General features: G+C 55.2%; 1 protein-coding gene across 5 annotated transcripts in view; it reads left to right on the top strand.

Annotated features, from left to right (window-relative positions):
• The window catches only part of exd3 (exonuclease 3'-5' domain containing 3), a 74,512-nt gene extending 56,246 nt beyond the window's left edge, over positions 1-18,266 (top strand). For all 5 annotated transcript variants that reach the window (XM_069183478.1, XM_069183476.1, XM_069183475.1 and 2 more), the window contains 2 exons: positions 12,281-12,347; positions 17,050-18,266. In XM_069183478.1, the coding sequence (XP_069039579.1) occupies positions 12,281-12,347; positions 17,050-17,411 (429 nt within the window). In that variant the 3' untranslated portion in view covers positions 17,412-18,266. The remainder of the gene's footprint in view (positions 1-12,280; positions 12,348-17,049) is intronic.
• Positions 18,267-22,385: the final 4,119 nt, after the last annotated feature.

Raw genomic sequence — 22,385 nt, 5'->3', positions numbered from 1 at the left:
AGCGAGGGAGAACGGCAGATCCCTGGGATCGTGGCCGCTCGTGCAGATTTTCCTGCGGTGCGCTGTGCGTGCCCCATCGTGCAGTGTCCCCCCCCACCCCACCCCCCCCTTCCCTGACACCCCAGCTCTTGACTCCTCCAACCGAAGGGCCCGACTGCGGCTGGTTCCCACACCTCTCCCAGGGAACGCACTCCTGCCCAGCGTGAGTAAGTCAATATTTAGAACCGGGATGAATCACGGAGCATTACAATAACATTCCCCGAATACTTGTGTGTGCTTGTGAAAATATTTTGGATTACGCAACGCGGCCTGGCGCGGCTCCCAGGAGGGAGTTTAGGTGCTCGGGCGGCCTGGGAAGGGAGGGAGGGAGAGGGGGAGAGCCGGAGAGCCCAGAGCAGGGAAGCACCTCTCCTCTCTCGCTCCTCTCCCCGACGAGGGGCAGATCCGTCCTGCGCGGTCAGTCCGGTGGAGACCAGTTCGCTCATGGAGGGGGCTGAAGCTCAGCACGGCCGGGTCCTACTCCCGCCAGCCTGGAAGGCTGTCTGTTCCCCGGGGCGAGAGCAGTGTTCTCCAGCCGGGGGCCATGCAGAGCTCCGGTCCAGTCTCGCTCCAGGGGTAATTGTCGCCCTGATCTTGCGCTATGACATCGGTTTTTAGCGTCGGGCCGAGCCTCTCCACGGCGGCCCGGTCTCGGGCAGCGAGCGTCGGGCCGAACCTCTCCGCAGCTGCGGGCCGGTCTCGGGCAGCGAGCGTCGGGCCGAACCTCTCCGCAGCTGCGGGCCGGTCTCGGGCAGCCCTCCCGCGGCTGCAGCAGTGAGCGCGCAGACGCAGCGGCACGCTCACGCCGCCGCGCCCCGGCCCCCCGTAGCTCCCTCGGAGGTCTGTTTCTGGGAGCGAGGGCTGCTGTTATGTCTGGACGGAGTTATCGCCTCCCTGAAAGATAAACATGGCCCCCGGCAGGAAGAGCTGGGCTGCCAGCCCTCTGCGCCGACAGCCAGCAGCGCAGGAGGGGCTCTGCAGGCAGCCGTTGCTGTGTTGACACCTTCAGAGGCGTCCAGATGGGAACGGATGAGCAGTGAGCGCGTGCGAGAGGGGACAGAGGGGTAGGAAGAGACGGTGTGGCAGGGCGATGCTGCACCGGCAACGTCGGCACGGACGCCGCACTGATCTCGTTTTAAGAGGCGGCCAAGACAAGAAGGCGGAAATAGTTCCCGGGCTTGGCGGTGTTCGGCCTGGGATCTCTCCGGTGTCGCCCCGCTACCCCAGGCGGCGCCCGGCCGTGGCGCCGGCGCCGACCCGCAGGGAGCCCGGCCCGGCCCGTGTCAGTGGAGCCCGGCTAACTTGGGAGGGGGGGGAACAGAGCGTATGAATGAGCGGACGTTCCGTGTGGGAAAACGGAGGGAAAAACGCTTCACGCGTGTCGGATCCACAGCCGCTCCTTTGAGCGCGCAAAAGCTGTGGACTGCTCCGGTTCTAGAAGCGAAGAGGAGGCCCCTCTCGCACCGTCACCCCAGTCTAAGTCTTACTGTACCCCTCTCCTCCTCTCCCTTTTCTCCCGTCTCCTCTCATCAGAATCCGAGTGGTGTCCGTCAGCACTGATGTTGTGATCTGCAGCTTTTCCTAGCCTGGGTTCTCCCCCCCACGCCACCCCCTCTTTTCCTCCGGCCTTATTATCGATCACTTGGCAGATCCTTAATGGGGTGAACCCGACACATTTCCCAGGCAGCACGGCGTCGCTGGACAGGGGAGGACGGGAAGAGGGGAGGTCGTTTGCTTGACAAATGGGCTGATTGACACGTGCGTGTTGTTAGTTCCCCTTTGCTAATTGACTGTCCCATCCTGAGTGAACAGCCCAGGCCTTTCCCCTCTTTCACACCTACCTACCCCACGGCCTGTGACCCTGCCTGTCCCGGTTCCCAGGGCCCAGGTGTTGACGGCTCCTCACATTTCCCCCTCTCCGTCCTGGGAACGCAGTGGCGCCCCCCCCCCCCCGGCGTCTCACCTCTGTCTAGCTGGAGGAAGGAGCTGCCGAGACCCTGATAGCACCTTCACAGATCGCCACCTGTTCTCCCCCCACCCACCCACGCCAGCTAACAAGGCGGAGTGGTGGCCCTGTGGCTCAGGATCTGCGCCTGTGGCTGGGGGGTTGCCGGTTCGTATCCCGCGGCCGGCAGAGGAATCCTACTCCGTTGGGCCCCTGAGCCAGGCCCTTCACCCCAGCTGCTCCAGGGGCGCCGTATAAATGGGTGACCCTGCGCTCTGACCCCCAGCTTCTCTCCCTGTCTGTGTGTCTCATGGAGAGCAAGCTGGGGTCTGCGCAAAGACAGATTCCTAGTGCAAGAAATTGTATCTGGCCAATAAAGTGATCTCTCTCTAACTGTGCTCAGTCGCAATGACAAGTTCTCGGTGCATTTCTGCAGAATCTTCCCTGGTTTCTCATGCCGGCAGAGAGCTGTGCACTTCCTTTACCTCGCTGTCGTTTGCTTTATCTTCTGCAGCAGAGGTGCCGGGTCGAGATTTGGGGCAGAGAGGGGAAAATCAGATGGCAGAATTGTAATAGTCCTGATTTTCTTCTGCCGACACGTTCGTCCAAGAAACTAAGAAACTCGTTATTCAGGAACATGTGGAAGGAATTCTGGGATACTAGAGTGGTGGCAGGACTAACTATTGAAAGGTTTGGCATAAGAAACCGAGCAAACTGAGCACAGAAGGTAGAGAGGCGGCAAGCCCCCCCCCCCCGACCGAGTGAGGTCTTTGGCCCGGGAATCTCTGCCCAGACCTCTGTGCCAGGTTGTTCTCTCGGACATAGAAGCACAAGAGTGTTAAAACTGTGGGGGCGTTCGACTGCTGACATGGGGACAGTCGCCCTTTTAATGAAGGCGGTCATGATTAGCAGTTGCAATGTGAGGGGCAAAAGCTCTTTTGCATCTGGGGAAGGGGGGTGCAGAAGTGGCGTGAGCTGGCACCCATTCTCCCTCCTTACATCTGATGTTTTTACACTCTTATTGGGTCTGTGGCTTCCCTTCATGTAGCTCAGCCGAAGAGTGGAAGGTCTCTATCCCCCCCCCTCCCGGCTCCACACCTTCCGACAAACTCTCCCTCATCTCCCCTCACTCCCTCCCCGGTCTGCACCGCGCTTGGCAGAGATCTCGCCCCGGGAAAATCCCGGTAGAGATGGGCACAGCGGTCCCGCCGGACCCCGGTAAAACCCAGTGGAGTTTTGCGGGGGCTGTAGCCTCCAGATGGTTCCAGAAAAACAGGCCGCTGTCGCTCCCACTCCGCCTTGTCCGTCGCCAAAGACTGCTCTCTCTTTTAATGACAGGAAGCTTTTTCATGCTCGTACAAGAGTGCGGTTAAGCCGGGGAGGTGTTTGTCTGTCTGGCTGCAGTATGGCAGCCTGCTTTTACAACTGCTTTGATTCTGTGTCCCTTTGATGGCGAGGTACTGTAAGGCTTTTGGGAGGGTGTTGTGGTATGTGTGTGTGTATGTGTATGTGTGTGTGTGTGTGGGCAGGGGAGGGATTTGCGGGCTCTGTCAGAATCACCAGCCCCTTCCTCCCTGTCTCCTGGGTGTGTGCTGTTGGGATGTAATTGCATCTGTCTCCCTCTGTCTGCGGGGTCCCGCGCCTGGGCACCCCCACACCCCTGTCCTCACACCTGCAGCCACAGCAGGGGGTGGGTGTCTCCCCAGTCTGTGCACCAGAAGGCCATTTGATCAGTTGCTTCATGGGCCAAACAGTTTCTTGCATTAGGAACTTGTCTTCTGGGCAGACCCCAGCTTGCTCTCCGTGTGACACACAGACAGGGAGAGAGAAGCTGGGGGTCAGGAAGCTGTGGTTCAGGGCGTTGTTGTGAGCGGAGAGTGATTTCAGAGAGGGGGGGGACGGTCGATCCTCACGTCTGTGACTCTGAGGGTGGCAGGAGGAGAGAGGAGAAGTGCTAGAGAGGGGGATGTGAGGAGGGAGGGTGACTTGTTTGGTTATAACTTGTACAGGCGTCTCTGCGATGGACGCGTGCCTGTAAAACCTCGCGTTATACAAAGTCGCACCATAAAAACAACAGGGCTTATGGGGAAAACAGGGTCAGGGGCAGACCACTCCACACCTAACCGCGTGCCTAACCCGAGCTCCGCCAAAATTAATTTGATTATCCTAATCAAAATGTTAGCACAGATTAGATACGTGTTCAGTCCATCGTAAATAAAGAATTCCTACAGTACATTTAAGACTTTGGCGTAGAAAAAAAAAAAAGTGACGTTCACCACCTGAATTTTTTATCCCCGGCACCCTTCTTAGACACGTTCCTGTCACCTTGTCAGCTCATGTTTCCGGCTTTCGGGAAAACACGTTGCCAAAGCCAATGAAAAGAATAAAATCAACATGGAACAAAACAGAAAATAAAAGTCAAATAAAATCTACAGACATATTACAGACAAGACATATCCTATATCTCAGAGCGACCGCTCCTGAATGAGAACCGCGCGCGAGAGAGAGGCCAGCGGCGGCGGAGAGACGCAGTTTTGCTCATGTTCGAGTTGGAGAGGGAGAGGGACAGGGCCGGAGAGGAACAGCAGAGGAATGCGTGGCCCGCGGTCTGATGTTTGCCCTGCGGAGAAGCTGGGGAGGAGGGATTTGGAGGAGGAGGAGGAGGGGAGTTCCTTGGAGGAATGCGGTGCTAATGGGCAGTTGATTGATGTGCTAACCTCTCCCCCCCCCTCCGCAACACACACACACACAGCTCAGACAATACACTACACAGGGAAGAGCCCGGTGAATTATCACTGTGGGTCACAGCAGGAAGACGCACTGTGAAGACTCACAGCTCTGCTGCAGCTCACACACACACCACCCAGGCCCTGATCTCCGTGTAACAGCCACAGCTGCTGTGTGCTCGCTCTTTCTCTCTCTCTCTCCCCTTACTCCGTCAGCCCCAAAGAGAGAGGCTCGAGTGCGCCTTCGGACAGCCACGCTTCCAGGGGCAAAACAGGGCTCCTCCTCGTTCAGAATCTCCAGATAAATGTGCTCAGACCTGGCTATAAAATAAATTTAAAAAAACAACATGGTTTGGTTGCCTGCTTACAGTACTCGGTATCCTAACATCGTGGGCGTTGATCCAGGCCATTTGCAGTTCGGGAGGCGATGGGCCCCCAGCTCTTCCGTGCGTGCTGTCGCCCTGTGTGTAAAGCAAAGATGCAGCCACAACAGAGGTTTGCCGCTAATCCAGGGCGATCTTTCCTTTTCTCAAGTGCCGATATGTCGTCTGGTTACTCCCCTCCCTCCGGGCGACCTTTGCTCAGCTGGTCCCCTGACCCTTCCTGTTGTGCCTCCGAGTTCAGAAGCCCTATCCCTGCGGAAATTAGGGACTTGGGTACGAGTCGGAACTTTTCCGATGAGACGTTCTTCTGATCTGAGGCTGCCTCGTTTCATGTGGAAGTTTGCGAGTTGTCATTTTATTGCAATTCAGGTGATTTTTAAAGGCGGTATATATGATAGTTTAGGAACACTGCCGTTTTATTGCTTCCTGTGTAGTGGTCATAAACTATTTTATGGAGCAATTTTCCATAGCATGTTATGTAACCAGGGCTGCGAAGGGCATAAATGAGCATTTGCATTTTTTTCAGCTGGCCCGATGTGGGGGGGAAAAGCTCCACAGGCAAGGAAATACTTCCCGTGTTTCAGAGTGGGACCCGTGTTTGAATGCCGGCAGCAAGGAGTTAAAAGGCAAAACAGCAATAAATGCACAGCAATAAAGGAACAGACCTCCTGAGGAATGTGTACAACGCCCGCGCTGGGCCCGTGGTGGCGTTCACAGGCGGTCGAGCAGGTTGGCATGCAGGCTGAGAGCTCCGAGCCTGTTTAAAATAACAGTGCAGGGAGACACCTGTACTCAGATGCCCACACCCCAACAAAGGGCCTATTGTACTGGGAGCTGGTGGGATACTGTCGGAGCCTCTCAGGGGTCACCCTGGCTCAGTGTGCAGGTCAGCCTGGGGCCACGGTGTTTGACCTCCGACCCCTGGGCCTGCTGACAGCTGCTCAGTGGGTCGAGAGAGAGGGAGAGGCTGGGACCCAGTAGACAATTACAGGGGCTTCCTACGGCCTCTCACACACACACTCACACACACACACACACACACCCTTAACACAGCCCAGAGATAAATGCATAGCCGGCTGTCACGCAATGGCGCAGTGGACCTATCTCCACCGTGTAGTCACGCCAATCTGTCCGCAGCTGCCCATAGAGACGGCTTTGACAAACCTTCCCCTGGCGCTTGCGACGTCTGATAAGTCGGTTGTAAAAGTCCCTACTTTGCCTTCCAAACACGTGATCATGTTGTCACCTGTTGCAGCTTCAGAAGGGGCCCTTATCACACCCCCCCCCCCCCCTTTTGGCTTCCAAGTGTGCACCTGTACCGTCTAAGCGATGGCTTCGAACCCCATGTCAAGCGTTTTCCCATGTGCTGCGTGCAGCTTTCAGAATGAGCCCCCCCCCAGGCTGGAACAGCGAGGGGCGAAGGGCGTCGGTTTGGTTCCCAACCGTCAAAATCGAATACAGGAGCAGGAGCAGCAGCAAGCAAGGGTAGGATCAGAGACGCTGCCCCCGCACTGCAGGTCAGGAGGGTAGAGAGACACCAGCTTCCTCTCAGTCAGGGCCGTGCCTTCGCTAGATTGTGGATTCTTTTTTATTTAGCTGCGTCAAGAAATACCGATTTCATGGGGGCTCCTCTTCTGGCCAGGCTGACGAGAGAGAGTGTGTGTGTGTGTGTGTTTGAGAGAGGGAGAAGGCTGCCGCGCTCTGGCAGTGGGGCTGGGAACGGAGCTCTAAGGTGTGTCTCCGTGAGAATGTTCAGACTCGGCCGGGCTGGCCGGGCGCCAGCCTCTCTCTCTGTGAACTGTGGTTGGATCTGATGAAATCCCGATAGGACGGGGCGAAATAGGAAAGGCAAACAAGGGTTTGGAGGAAGGCCTGTGTTTGCCGTGGATCGAACAGACGTTCTTTCCCACTGGTGAAGGTGTTTTTTGGTTCCCCCCCCCCCACTCACGTCAACATCAAGTTGCTCCTTATTCCAGTTTCAAATCTTAGTGATGGGGTGCATACAGGTATCGGCATTTCCATTTAAATCACTCAATCAGCAGCCTGTTCTCAACTCCAGAGAGTCGCTCCTTTCGTTGTTTGATTGATTGTTTTTATGATATTGATAAAGGTTGGGAGACACTGTTGACACTGTGTCGCAGAATGACTTTGGACTTGATTACAGAAGAATTAAAGTAACTAATGAACCCATCAGTGTCCCGGTCTCAGAAGCTTAGCTGGCCTAGGCCTGATCAGTACTGGGATGGGAGACCCCCCAAAGACAGCCAGGATGGTGATGTTAGTGAACCAGTAGGCGATATTCTTCCCTGTGGACTAGAAGCTTCAATCCAGCGTCCCAGTATGGTGACAGGACACAATGCTGTCGGAGGTATCAATCTTCAGATGAGATGTTAATTTCAGGTCTTGGCCATTTGGTGATTAAAGCCTCTAGGTTACTGTTCTTAGGAGCAGAGGTGTTAGCCCTTGTGGTCCTGGCTAAACTCCACTTGGAGCTTGAACAGTGAAGCGCTCTCTCGCTCATGCCCCTGATCTGCTGTACAGTTGGGCAGCAGGTGCAGAATGGCCGCTGTGTGTCTCCCAGGTGGGGCTGCTGGTCCAGAATGGCCGCTGTGTGTCTCCCAGGTGGGGCTGCTGGTGCAGATCACTCTACCATCACTCTGTTCTCTTCTCTACTGATAGCTGGTGTCTGGGGAGCGTTCATTTCGATCTGAGAATCCTATAAAAAGGGCTGTGGACCGACTGGGGCTCATGTGTAATGGCCGTGCAGTTCTTGCATGACAATGCCAAGCTGTGTCAGCGATTAAGACCCAGTTAGTCGTTGCCCTGTTGGCGTTACTCCTGTTCGCTGAGTAGGAGCTCAGCTCGGTCATGACTTATTAACGCGCTTCGACTCTGAAGCCCCCAGATGTGCAAGACAGACATGTGTACCCCCTGGGAAACGAGGTGTGGCAGCGCACAAGAGAGCGTGGTATGTTTGACAGCTGGATGGCCTCGCCGACATCTGAACACGCGCTCTGACAAATCCAAACTAGTCGCAGCCCCAGTCCGATTCACGTTTTAACTCTTTAAGTAAATGTCTGTCAGCGTTCAGTGACAAAGAGGGTTTCTTGATCACAAAACCCTTCTGAAACACCTCAGCGGCTTTTGTTTCACGACAGACAATTTGGTAACGTTCCGGTCTTCGGGCTGCACACAACACCTCCACAATCGCATGACCAGCTTAAAACTCTAAAAAAACAAAAAAAAAAGAAAAGGACTCAGGGCTTCGATGGTAAAGTGCTTTCCGCCTGATTCTGTGCGGACTCTTAACCTGCCAAGTCTTCCTTTAAGACGATCCACTTAAAAATAGTCTTGAAGGCTGTTTTGTCAATAATGGGAGAGTGTTTCCTCGCCCCCAGCCTGCGGGGGCTGATTCACCGGGTCAGGGGTCTGGTGCATCTAGGTAATGAGTCACTCAAGTCGGCCACGGGTGGGCAGGCAGTGGGGGGGTGTGGGGCTGCCCGTCTTTTTCCCCGTTTAGGGGTGACAAGGGGGTGTGTGGGGCTTGTGTCCCCGAGAGGAGTGCTGGGATTGCAGAATTGGCAGGGTAGTGGCTTGTGTGCGTGTGTGTGTGGGGGGGGGGGGGGGGGATTACTCTTTTCTTTTTTGTTCCAAAGTCAATCAGCGTTTGAAAAGAGAGAGAGAGAGAGAGAGCGAGAGAGAAGAAAGGGCTGGATTTCGTCCTTCCTCTGGCAGCGATTCCCACGCTGCTGCCCTGTTACCCTCCCGCCTGGCTGCCCCCCCCCCCCCCCGACTCACCTGACACCCAGCTTTCCCGTTTGAATCAAATCACTCCCCCCTCACTGGCCGGCCGGCCGGCACACGTGACCCTCGCCGGCGCCTGGCCCCTCCTCCCGCGCGGGCAGACGATTTTCCCATGGGAGCAGCCTGAGGAGGGAGGCTGGGCCTGGGAAAGCTGCCTGCCCGCTCCCTCTCTCTCGCTCTCCCCGCCCTGGGAAAGGCTCTGGCTGCTGCCAGCCTCCGAGAAGGGCTCCGCAGTGCCCTCCCACGACTGGCAGCCATCGGCACCGAACCTCGAGAGTCCACGGGGAGGGGAGGGGTGTCGTGTTTCTCAGGGGGTGCCCACCTTGCGAAGGACCTGTAATTTAATCCCCCCCCCCCATAGCCTGTCCTTGCTGTGCGAGTCTGCTGAGGGCTTCTGGGCAGCGCGGCCCTTGTCTGGGGAGAATAAAGCCTGGAGAGTCTTTCCATGCGGGGCTGGTCCTCACCTGCTGCGTTGCCCAGTAGGATGGCCAGTAGCCCGGCCTGTAGGATGGCCAGTAGACCGGTCAGTAGGATGGCCAGTAGCCCGGCCTGTAGGATGGCCAGTAGACCGGTCAGTAGGATGATGGCCTGTAGCACGAGGGAGACTTGTTTTGCCAGCCAGGCCCCTGTGTGCATCTTGTGGGTTCTGTCGCCTGTGCCTTTTTTTTTTAAATTATTTGTGCACACGCGCGCACGTGTCGGCTTGTAAGCGGGTCCCTCCGGCGCCGGTTTGACCCGCCGTGCCCTGGTGGAGAGAAGCTGGCAGCCCTGCGCAGGCGTCTCAGCCGCTCTGAAGCGGACCCTGGCCTTGACTCCCGTGTGGCAGGAAGCGACCTGGCGCGCAGGGCCTGATTGTCCGGGCACATTCCCGAGCGCCTTCTCCCGAGTGCCATTGGCCGGTGTGCCTTCACTCAGGGAACAGCAGAGCGCAGGACCTCCAGCAGGCCTCAGCCTGCCAGCCCCGTGAAAAGACGCTTTAAAAAGCACGGTCCTACCGTAGGGCTTTTCCGTGAGAGCCTGATGTCCGCGAGACACGAGGAGTTGTGTTGAACTGAGCTTGGGAGGGGGGTTAAACCTGCCGCAGGTTTCGGATGGTGTGGCTGGTGCTCTGGGGGAAACCCGTCCGCCGAAGTTGCGTCGACAGGGGGGCTCAAAGCCCAGCTGGCGTCAGGTGGGTGACTTCTGGGAAGAAAAGACTCCGGAAGCCGGAGTCGGCGCGGATTCCTGAGGAGGTCAGGCGTGTTCCGGGCCTCTCCCGGCGCCTCGTTTTAAAAATGCGGCTCTTCCTGACGGGCCGGGAACCTGCTGGGGCAGATTCAGGCGTTCGCAGCAAAGACCTCCTTTCGGTCAGATCTTTTTTTTGGGGGGGGGGGGTCTCCCTCTTGGATCCCCCTAGAGGTTTGAGAGACTACTGCCCAGGGTATGGCATGAGAGCTGGGAATCTGAATGCCGGGATGCATCCCAGTGGAATGTCGTGAGGAGTTTTGGACACTGCATTAGTATGCTGTTTATGCTGGGGTAGTTTCAATCTGTACACACCTATGCGTATTTTGCACGTCTTTTATTGTTTTATAGTGATAATTAGCATATCTTGCACACACCTATTTTGCCAACTTTATTTTATTTTGTATTCTGTATACTTATTGAATTACTCTCGTGCTGGAGTTATTTTAATTTGAACTTATTCTGATGTCTGTCTTGCTTTTCTTGGGCTGGGCTGCCGATGACCTTCGGGATCAATAAAGTCTGATCTTCATTCGGGGGGGGGGGGGTTCTGCCCGAGGCGTGATCACATTTTCCCACCGGCCGCGTGTCCGTCCTCCTGCGCAGAAGGTGTGATGTCTCGCGTCGGCGTGCTGAGATCCGCCGTAGCATACCGCAGCGCGCCGAGATAAACCCTCTACAGCGGGGCATGATGCAAACCACAGGCAAACCACAGCACAGACACGGAACCGCGTGGTACGAACGGAGTTGAAACGTGGGAAAAGCTGAAGACGAGCGCCGCTGGCAAATCACCGTTCCCCCCCCCCACCCCCGCGAAGAAAAAAACGCGCCTTCTGTTCCTGTCCCACTTAGCTGCACGTCTTCCCAGCTCCCTTGGAGAGCCGCTTCTGCCTTTTTCGGCTCGGGGACGGATCCTGACCGCACTCTCAGCGTGGGCCAGCTCGGCCTGCGCAGCCCCCCCCCCCCCCCCCCCCATCCTACACGGGCTCCAGCTCCTGGACCGAGCGGATCGGGCCACTCTAGAGACCCGGAGGGGTAGAGGGCAGGTGAGCAGCTGCCTCACCTGAGAGACTTTCATCCCCCCCCCCCCCCCCTCCTGCGGCGGTTTGCACGGCTTCTCTGTGCCCTCCCGAGCCCCAGACAGGCCCGCCCCCGCCGCCGCTAGCAGAGAGGCGCGCTGTGTGAGAAAGTGTGACAGCAGAGATCCTGAGATAGCAGGCGAGGAGGAGATGCAGCGCGATACAGCCTGAGAATGAGTGTGAAAAGCAGAGCACAGGACAGGCGGAGAGATATGATCTCTTGGCACCCTTTCTTCTGCCACCTGCCCTTGGCGTGCACAGCATTCAGCACTCTGCCTCTTGCCGAATACCCTAGCTGGGGTGAGCTCGTGTACACTCTCAGGCCAGTGGCGAGCTCTTCTCCCAGCGTCCTAATTTAGGCTGAGCATGTATGCATACGTGTGTTGAGATCTGAGGCCTGGTGCACTGTATCAAAAGGGAGTTACAGAAAGTTGCCAACGAGACGTTTGTGGGTTTTTTTTTAGTAGTGCCACAGGCTTGGCGATCCCTTCACTTTTTCTTAAAAGGACCCCCCACTGTGGTCACGCTTCCGCAACATGCTCAGGGGAGGTCGCTCCAGACCCCTGCCACTCTCTACGTAGAGACACGTCTTCGGATTTTCATCTGGAGCTCTCCCATGCTTAGTTTCCGCTTGTCCCCCCCGATCCTTGTGTCTGAGAGGAGGTGAGAGGTGTCGCCCACAAAACCAGGATTGCTGGTGACAAAATGTGAACATTTGTGAATACGGCGTGTTACGGTTGCAAGGGTTTAGACCTTTCTTCAGGGTGCTGTTAAGCAAAGCTAGAACACGATTTAGGAGCAATAATGGCAGAGATGAGGGGGCAGAGAAAAGGGAAAAAGCATTTAATTTTAGGAATGCCGTTGCCCGACATTGGCGGAAGCAGCCCTGTGCCATTTTGGAGGGGTTTAGCCTGCCTGTGACCCGTTGTGTTGCTTGCGGACGTGCGTGTGGCTGCGTTTAGAAAGCCTCTCGTCTCAAGAGCAGGGTAACAACGGGAGTAAAAGAGGAAGCGGAGAGGGGTGCTGTCTGCCTGCCCCTGCCCTGCGCGTCCACTGTAACCCTGCTCCGTCTGCTCTCAGGTGTGCAACGGGGACCGCTACATGAGGATGTCGAGGGAGGAGATGGAACGCCTGCTGCGCGAGAGAGGTGAGTCGTGAACCCGGTCGAGCCCGTATCAACCCGAGCCCTGGAAACAGTCGGCATTACCGGCTACGGAATTCATTGGTTCAGGTCAGCCATTAAGACCTCGGGTTAAAAACTTTACAGGCCTGGGAATTGAGGACATATTGTTTTTGCATGCATTAATGTTGCAGTATATACACAACGTCATTTTTAAAACCACAGTATACGAGCGCTTCGACATTTTTCTGCCTTGTGGTATAAGCAGAAAAATGTACTTTCCTCCTCTCACTGCTTTTTTGCTGCCAGTTTTAAGCCTTCAAACTCCCTGCTGGCTGTCTTGACTTCTATAGTACTTATAGTCACTGTAGACGCTCGAACAGCTGGACTAAACAACTTACAGATTGCGAACACAATATATATTATTTAAATATTTAAATGTAATATTTGTATTTAAATATATAACACTATACATATTTTCTAAATGTCCTAATTCTCAGGAATGCCCTTAAATGCATGCTGCAATGCTGTAGAGGTTTCAGTGATCAATTAGGCTGATTTGTTGTTTAAGAAACATTCCAATTAACCAACCCTGCCCAGAGCGCTGGGGGGTTCAGATCCCAGCTGGAACGCCACTTGCACAACGTACTTCCCTCCGATGGCTATGAACTTGGTCACCGGGTCACCCTCGTACAGAATAGTTCTAAAGTGGCCAATCCGGTTCAATAAACGAGTCAGTAACTCGGGCTTCAGATATGAGCTGCCAAGTTGTCACTCCGCAGCGGAAACAGGCTGCCGAGATCGAGAGACAGATTCCATTGTGTCTGTCCATCACATGGCAGGGTGTCGAGGGGGGGGCAGGTGTGGGATGTCTGAGTAGGATGTCGCAATGCCGGAGAACGCGATCTCCTCGTGATCGCGGCTTCCTCACCGCGGGGCGGGCAGGTGAGGTCATACTGACGGCTGCTGGGAAAGGCTCGTGGGTCCCAGGGTCCTCTCTCAGCGCGTCGGAGCCGCAACCCCGTTCACCTGCAGTCGGGGAAGCGGGCCGGAAGAAAGGAGCAGATTGCGACAGAGCTCGTTGGGAGCAGGAAGCCCAGAGTTCCTGGTCCAGGATTTCGTTGGCAAAATAAAGATGAGCCGACGGTTCAGAGGCCCTAACTTCGCAGGACAAGCGGCGAGTAAGGGCAGTGAGTAATGTGGCGTTTCATGTCATTTCGTTAGTCCACCTGATAATGCCTTGATGTGCTCATGTGCTTGATGATGTCCCGTCCTTTTAAAACTGAAAAGGCCACCTCTTTCGGAATACCCACAGCGCCCCAACTCCGACTGTGACGTCGTTACGAGGGGCACTTTAACTCCTGCCTCCACGCGTCTCAGACATTACCTGAAGGTTCACCCATTTCACGTTTCTTCAAATACGTTCTTTCGTGCCCAGCGTCATTGCCATCTCCAATCGATGGCCTCTTCCGAAAGGCAGTCTTTACCGTAAAAAGTCCACATCAAAATGTGTCCGTGCCCCTGTCACAAGTTGCGGATCCTAAAGACAAGAGGAAAATCGGTAACATTGCTGATGTCACTCCACTGTAAATACATGCTCTTCTTTAAATATATTGCTATATTGTACCTACAGCTGGGCTAATTAGAGCCAGTGGAGATTGATGAATTAATTGGTGGGTTGATTAGATTTTCTGCAGCAGTGGCTTAGCTTCATTGTTAAAGTTAGGTCTGAATGGTAACCGATCACTGATCCCAGTGATCACAGACCCAGTCGGTCTGTGATCACTATTTTTTAGAAAATATGTATAGTGTCCTCTGGGCTCAGAATGTCGTGTGGCAAAGCAAGGAAGGCGAAAAGGTTTTCCCCCGGAGGGGAAAGGGTTAATCTGAGCTGCCTGGTAAAGGTTTGTCACCTGTTGCTCAAATACTTTCTCACAGCCCTGGCCCTGAGAGAGAGCAGAAGAACAGAAGAAAGAGTCGGGGCTGTCTCTGGACGGAGGTCAGCTCCTGGCCCCTCCCTCGCCCTCCAGCCTGTGAGAAAGTCGCGCTGCCCAGCGCTGCCTGGGAAACCCAATCTAATGGGTGTAAGAGAAGCCACAATGCCACACGAAACAGAAGGCAGAAGGGCCCTGTGTTGACTGTTACGATTTTAAACACACCCATTAGCAAAGGGATACCCTCCCACCCCCCACCCCCGTCGCGGGCCAGCGACTGCCTGCCTGCCCTGACCTGTCACCCCGACCTGTCACCCCTTGGGGCACTTCAGCGGGGCTGAGGGGGGGGGTGGGGGAGCGCAAGCCGGCCCCAGTGCATCCTGGGCCGCGTGGTCCTGTCGCGTCATCGCCTCCTGGCGCCTCAGACACACCGACCAACCCCCCCCCTCCCCCCCAGCCCTGGCCCCTCGCCGACCCACTAATAAGTCCGTGAGCTGGGTTCGTTTTACCCTGCTGGTGCTGGGGTAAACAGAACAGCACCAGCACCAACAGTCACAACAAGTTGAATAACATACATCTTTGAAAACTAAAACCCCACCAGTGTGAGCCGGTGGTAGGGGTAGAGTTCAGTAATCTAACAGCTTGTGGGAAGAAACTGTCTCTGAATCCGGACGTTCGTGCCTTTATGCTCCTGTAGCGCTAACCAGAGGGCAGGGGGGAGAAAAGTGAGAAACCGGGATGACTGGTGTCCTTAGTGTTAGTGTCTCGGGACGAGAGCAGCCGCAGGTTCGGGAATCTGGTGCGTGTACTCGGCCCGAGGAGCTGGTGTTCCAAAGCTCCGACTAAACCCCACTAAGTCCGGATCCCCTGCCCACCACCCTACCCCTGAACGCACCTCTAGGGGGGTGCACCTCTCCAGCTAGCCACAGAGACGTGCGCCCCACAAGCGGGTACCGCGCTGGAGCGACACACACAAGTACAGACAGCGCAGACCGTCGCAGGAGGCGTTGACCGGGCCGGAGGGGGGAGGGCGGCATATCTGAGCTGTGAGGATATATCGAAGTGTCTTCCCGGCTCAAAAGCAGGGTTGCTCTGAGCTTGTCGTCGTATACATTTCCTGTGGGCAGCGCGGCGCATGTTGGAATGCAAGCCTGAAGATGCAGGCCTGTTCAGTAACCGTCCCAGGTGCCTTTCCCCTGCTGGATAACAGCTTTGCAGACTTGATGTGGAGTGGAGTATTGCTTCATTTTACTTTATCATAAACCCCCCAAAAAGCACAGAGGGGGATCGTTTTAAGCTGGTAAGGACGCAGCAATATTACTGAAGACGGCCTGTTGGTCCTGCAGGCGTGTCTGCTGTTAATTCATCAGCGCGTCGACAACTTCAAGCTCATAGCTTGAGTGTCCAGTATGTCGGCAGACGGAGGCCATGGGAAATCTTTTGTTAAAGCTTTAAAAAGGAGGAAGAGAGAGGGAATGAGTCCTCCCAGCCTGCTGAGGGCTGTCTCTTGGGATGTCCCCAGTGTGGTGTATTCGTCCATCAGACAGCACGGAGCTTTTAGGGTTTTTTTTTTGTGGTTGGTAGTTCCTGGATTGAGAACGTCTGCGTGGTTATTGGCATAAGAACAGGAGAAAAATCTTATTAGCCGTTACTTGAAAAAAGCCAGGCAACCGCTTTCACAATATGGCTGAACCGCTCGTTCCAGACTCCCAGCACCCTTTGCGAAGAGACATGTCTCCCGTGCTGAGTGCTAAATGTACTTCCCAGCTTTTGGTTCTGTTTCAAAGACCAGGGAGCTGACAAAATCTGGAATGCTACTTCCGCAAGGCCACAGTTTCCTTGCAGTGGACGGAAACCGCTCGAGAAATCCGTCAGTCCTGCCTGCGGGCTCGAGGAGGGCAGAGTCGGCCGGGAATACGCGTCCAGCCCGACGTCGGTTTTCCCTTCGCTGGTCTCTGTGCTGGAAAGCAAATCAAACTAATACAACTTCCTGTGAGAGCGGTCTCCCAGCAGAGGGGCCGTCAGCTTGGAGCGACAAAAAAAACAACAAAAAAAGAGTACCACAGGCATGTTGAATGACCGTGAAAAGAATTCCCAAAGGGCAGAGAGGGGACTGTTCTTTGATTCCAGCCGGGAGAAAATCCCTCTTAAGTTTTTTTCTGTGAGTTTTTTTTTGTGGGGGGCGTTGCTCCTGATCTTCAGGTCGAGCACGCGGGCCTAGTCGGATCTCTCTGGGAATTGCAGAAGGAGCTCGACCTCCAGGGCTCCCCAGGGTGGGTGGGTGGGGGGGGGGGCAGGCAGAGTTACCCACGGGCTAAGGAAGTGGTCAGGGCCGGTGCACAGAGGCTGAGCGGCGGGGCACAGGTGCCGCCTGGATCAGTGTGAGACAGGAAGAAGAGGGAGGCACCTGCGCAGTAACGCATCTCTCTCCGCCTGGCACCTGGCGGCAGAGCGCTCCGTGGAGGGACAGCAGTGAAGGAGGAGGAGGAAGTGAGTCACTGGGGCCGCCCCAGGTGTGCCTGTCCTGTCCTGCAGCTGAGAGCACCCAGGTGCGTAATCGCAGAGGCTGGGAGCCCTGAGCGATCCCATTCCAGCTTCCTGAGCCGCCACCACCGCAGTGCAGTTACAAACTCCAGAAGAATGTAGACGAAACTAATCTTCCTCGCCTTCCCCCCGGCTACGGTTACTGTCCGTTATCCCGAATTCGTTCCGTGCTGGGAGTGCCTAAACGTTCCGCCGAATGGGCTGCCCTAGAGCCTTTGAGGGCATCAGCTGTGCGTTTCTGATTTTCCCAGGCCTGCTTCCGGAGCAGGGGAGTGGCTCCGAAGAGCCGGAGCAGAGGGCGAAAGAGGGCTGTCCCCCGGCTGCTGCTGCCGCCGCTCCCCCCTCCTCCGACGCCCCCCGCTACGCCTCGCAGTGCCAGTGGGCGCCCCCGGCGGACATGGACCCCCGGACCCTGACCTTCGCCAGCGGCGCTGCGCTGCAGCTGCACGCCGTGCCCCCCGGCGTCCTCCGCAAGGTGGAGCTCTTCTACGTCTGCACCAGCTGCGGCAAGGTCTTCTGGGAGGGCTCCCACTTCGGGAGGGTGCTGTCCCAGTTGCAGGAGGTGCTGCACATCGAGGAGGGCGAGTCCCTCTACCAGGACTTGACCGACTGACCGCAGGCCCCCCCCCCCAGGGGCCCCAACGCCCCCGATTTGTCTTGGCATCCTGGTCTGCAAGCCCGAAAGCAAGGGTTTCGTTTGGTCAGCCTGTTTCGGCGCTACAGGGCGTCCCAGAAGCCGCTGCAGCAGCAGACTTCAACAATAAGTCACCAGTACTGTCCCAGTCCACACCTTCTGCCTGTCGTCTGTACCCCTGTAGGATCTGCACACCTTGCTTCTGCTTTGCAACACAACGCTTTTCTCATGTTGCAGATTGACAATAATTCCCCCCCCCCCCCTTTTTTTTTTGTTTACTCCCGACAAGGAGTGCTCACGGCAGAGCCAGGATAATCCCGAGGCCCCGGGAGGGTGGGGGATAGGGAGGCGGGAAAGACCCAGTGCGCGCCAGTGCACTCAGAGGAGTTCTCCGCAGAAGGAGAACGAGTGGTTTGTTTTAGCGAGTTTCCCCCCCCCCACCCGAGTCTTGCCTCGTAGGGCTCTTGGGTAAAAGCTCGGATTGTTTTAAAACCCGTCAGCCTGTTTTTATGACAGCGGGACCTTCTGTTGTTCTGCCCCCCCCCCCAAAAAATGATCCCGTCTCTGCTAGACTTCTTTTAAAGCTTCGCGATGGAGATGCAGATTTGAGTTCTTTCGTCTTCCGACGCCTCAAATAATCGGCGAGTCCAAGCGGGAACAACGTGTTTTAATTTTGTTTTTGTATTCGGATGGGTTTGCTCTGGCAAGGAAAATGCTTCTCTTCTCCCGCAGGGGTGTCGCATTTTCCGGCCCGAGGCTGGGGACTTGTTTTACCGTGTCTGTGTCGCCTCAGTAAGCGATAATTCGCCTAATAAATACACCACTGTTTCAGAATCGCCTCTCTTGCGCATCTGTGAATTCCAGCAGCTCTCGGCCTCCACTGGCCCCCCCCCTGCTTTGAAGACCCTCCGGCGTGAGCAGGTGCCTTTCTGCTCAGAAGAGCCCAAAGGAGAGCAGAGCACCTTGATGGGAGATGTTTGCTTGCAGAGGAGGGAGATGAAGTGACTCAGGGCTCAGGGTGCAGTGTGAATCAGCAGAGGCTGAGCACTGTGTGGGGGGAGGGAGTGGTCACACGGGCATAAGACTGGAGTTTGGAAGATGCCCCCCCATCTCTGACAGAAACCCACAAAAGGCAGTGGTCCCCAGATAACTGCCTTCAGGCTGGGAATCCTGGACTTGGCAAATTGACCTTTTCCATCTCCAACCCCCCCCCCCCCAGGGGAATTATGTGTGTGGCCAGTGCCACGTGCTTTCACAGTTTGCAGTGTCGTAAAAAAGAGCTGGCGTTTGTTCACAGGGTACTGTGGAGTGGAGACTATTTGGAGTATAAGGGAGTTTGGCAGTTGTTGTTGTTGTTGTTGTTGTTGTTGTTACATGGGAGTTGCTTTTGGGGTGGGCAGGCATGAAAACCGAATTCCCTGCTCGCCGGCCTCTGGGCGCATGCGGAGACGGAAAGAGACCAGGAACGGGAGGTCGAATCCCTACCGGTACCCGGATTTCCGGCATGAGGCCCTGAGCGATCCCAGGAAAGGGGGGTGGGAGGGACGCACCTCGCAGGGTCAGCCTTATAGGAATGGCACGGATTCTGGACTGTCCGGAGGATAGCCAGCCCCAGACCTGTTCTCCCGTCCGGTGATCTGTAAACCCTGGCGGGAGAGCCAGCCGAGTCGGATCCACTGGGAGCACGTGACCACTGGGATTCCACAGCAAAGAGCTGAGGACCCCCCGACTCATAAGGGCCGCAGTTCTCTAAATTAAGTGTGGGGTGATGGGTGCCAGCAGCCAGATCACCCTGCTGCTCACCACTGGCAGCTCACCACTGAGGCTCAGCAGGTGTGAAGGCATTTAGGGAACGCCTGGCTGCTTCTTGCTTGTCGTTTAAGAGTCCCCCCCCCCCCCCCAGGGGTGGCATGCAGCAGCCGGGCAGCTCAACACCCGTGCCCAGTCACCTCTCGTCCAGGGAGTGAAGTAGCACTGACGCAACACCTCAGGTGGGTTGGGCGCGCTCTCGGGAGCGACTGGTTAATCACAGTGGCCCTCCCGGAGCATGCGGTGATCAATATCTCGAGATCGGTACCTTTTCCCAAAAAGCATGCGACGAGCGCTTGTTTGCCCGGGTGCTCGGGAGGTGGAGGTTTTGGAAGTCCTGAACGCCGGTGCAGGCAGAGAGCTGAACCGGGGGGGTTCTGTTTTCCGAGCCCACCCGTGAACTCTCCTTCGATGGCTCTCCTCGGAGAGGTGGCTGAAAACGCGTCAGAGCGTGCTGTCGGGAGGCGTTTGCGACGTTTAAAGATGGGTGACCCCTTCACATGATTCATAACATCACACAGTTCCCCCATCCGCCTGTATTTTGTGACAGGGTCATTCTATCGTGAATATATACAGGGTTGGTCGAAATGTCGTCGTCGAGTATAAAAGCCAGTTGTTTTACTAACGGTTTGGTTTTCTCCTCCACGGGTGGCGAAGGATTGTAAGGTAACTGTTAGAAACTTCGATATGTATGCTTTTGAAACCTTTTTTTGTCATAGTAACCCCTGTAATTTGTAATGTAGACGGCATTTTGACTACCCCTATATAAGCCGTGTTGCTTGTGAGAGCTACGCGCAGCGTTAGATTCAGAGGTGACCCCCCTACATTTGGCTGGAGGGTAGTTGTGCGTCTAATACACAAAAAAAAAACCTTCAAAATAAAACGGTTTCTACACAGATTGGGAGGGGTGGGAAATATGCTTCTTATTCCTCTCTGAAACAAATACCGAACCGCAGCTGATCGCTTCTGGTTAAAAAACAAAACGGGGCCACGAGGTCACAGTCACAGCTTTCGGCAGGAAAATGGGAAAAGGTAGCTCAGATCCAGCTCCCACCGACAGTGGCATTGTGCGCGGCGCAGGAGAAAGCCTTTGTTTCAACTTGCAACTGTTTTTCACAGCCGCGGTTTCCTTTACGCCCTCTGTGCCCAAATTAAACCTTGATTCCCATCTGATTTGTACATATTTGTAAGGCTCAGACACAGGGCACCGAAATGCTTGCTCCTAACCGTGTTCGTGCGGTTTTTATTTTTTATTTTTAAATAGCTCAGCCTTCCCCCTGTCTGGGCTCGGTGCTTCACCCTCAACTTTTATAGTCGAGCAGCCTTGAGCTTTAAGCGGTAGCACGATATATGATCTCCCCTTCTCCCCTGTGCTGGGAAGAAAACCTAGCCTCTTTCCCACGCTCTGCAAACACGTGGTCAGGAACTGTATCGCCCGGGCCCCGCCTCCTCCGGGGAGACGTCACACCCGTTCCAGGGGGGCGGGGGTGCCGCCCATCAGTCCTCTGGCCCCGCCCACACCATGCTGTCACGTCTTCTGTCAGGAGCAAGCGCGCCAAATCGCACAGTAAGGCGTGCAGTGGGGACCTATTCCGGAGTATTAGCGCTACAGTGCTCTGCATGTGTCTCAGTTTTCCATCCTCTCATTGCACCCGCGAAAGCCCGCCGGTGTTGTGTCTCTAGCTGCCTTTCTGGACGTTTGAATCCCCGTTGCGTTCGTGCGGGTTGCAGAACTTCAGAAGCGCTTTCAAAATGCACGTCCGCGACAGGTTGACCTTGCGGAGAGATGAAACAAAAAACAAAGAGCATTTAAAATAAGTCGCATTTCACCAGCACAGATTAGCTCCCGTGTCATCTGATCGTAAGGTGCTCGGGCCTTGAGCGCCAATCAGAGGGCACGCTAGTTAGAAATTATTTGTGGCATTCAGTTAAGACTCACACTACAGAAATAGGACTTTTTTTCACTGAAGTGTCGTTTGAAAATGTGAAGGTGCATGCATAGACGTCATATAGGTGTTGCACCCGTGATTACAAGATTGTCTTGGGAGATTTTTAATGCAAGTCGAAAGGTTGGTCTGTGGTGTGATTTTCAGTTTTACTGAACACTAGAATGCGAGAACTGGTATCTGTCCCACTCTTCGGAGCTTGAAATATTTCCTGCTGGGAGGAATGAAACCTTTTTGTTTTGTTTTGTTTCTTCCAAGACATCGCTGAAGTGCGGCGGCCGTTAGCGTGCACGTTGCTCGAAAATGAACACTTCTGCTGTGACTCTATTGAGGCGCTAAGCGCTGCTCTTCTCGCCGACAGCGAGAGAGAGACGAATGTGTGTCGTGCGGGAGCGCTCGAATCCGCACATTCCTGTGGTCTCCGGCGGCAAGGGAGCGTCTGCAAAGTTCCGCACCGCTTAGAGAACCGAAGACCTCAGACCGCGTACCTGGAGCGCCTAATGCTTCTCTTATACCAACCTGGGTGGCGGACGCTTAACCCTAGTTAGTGTATTAATTAGGTTTTTTAAGGTCTTGTGCAGCTGATCGCTCAAAACCCTCACTTCATTAACCGTACCTCTAAATCACATCAAAGCCCGTTTAGACGGATTGCAATTTTGCAGTCAATTAAATAATTAGCCCAATTATGTAACAGAACTCGGCAGAAGTAAAAAGGCCCAGGAGACTCCGGGCCACCCAGGAACTAAGTGACAGGCCTGCTCACCACAATGAGGCCTTTGGCTGTGCTGGCGATGGTTACAGTCGTGTATTTCATCGTGTAAGGAAAAACGTCCAACTGTGGTGTAAAGGCGAACGTAGGCAGAAACATCGCAATGCCTAACAGTGACAACAATTCGAAATAAAAGCGAGGAACCTGCGAATGTGTCCTTTTAATATGGCCCGCCGAGCTTGGCACAGGTGTGGGGGAAAAAAAAGGTTGTTGTTTTTTTTATTTACGGCCTTGTACGCTTCCCGGAGTCACACACGCACGCCTGTGAGAAACCGAAAAATAAACGTGACGAGAGAAAAAAAAAATGACACCGGAGGAACTTCAGAAGGCGGTTATTCCGTCGCTGTGCATCACAGACGCTCGGGAAATACCGCTCTGCCGCTGTGTGCCGTGTGCGTGTCTACTGTAACAGGAGTCCCTTCGGCGGAC

The sequence above is a fragment of the Lepisosteus oculatus genome, chromosome 24, assembly GCF_040954835.1.
Source record: "Lepisosteus oculatus isolate fLepOcu1 chromosome 24, fLepOcu1.hap2, whole genome shotgun sequence".
Lineage (NCBI taxonomy): Eukaryota > Metazoa > Chordata > Actinopteri > Semionotiformes > Lepisosteidae > Lepisosteus > Lepisosteus oculatus.
This window is presented reverse-complemented; position numbering and strand designations above follow the sequence as displayed.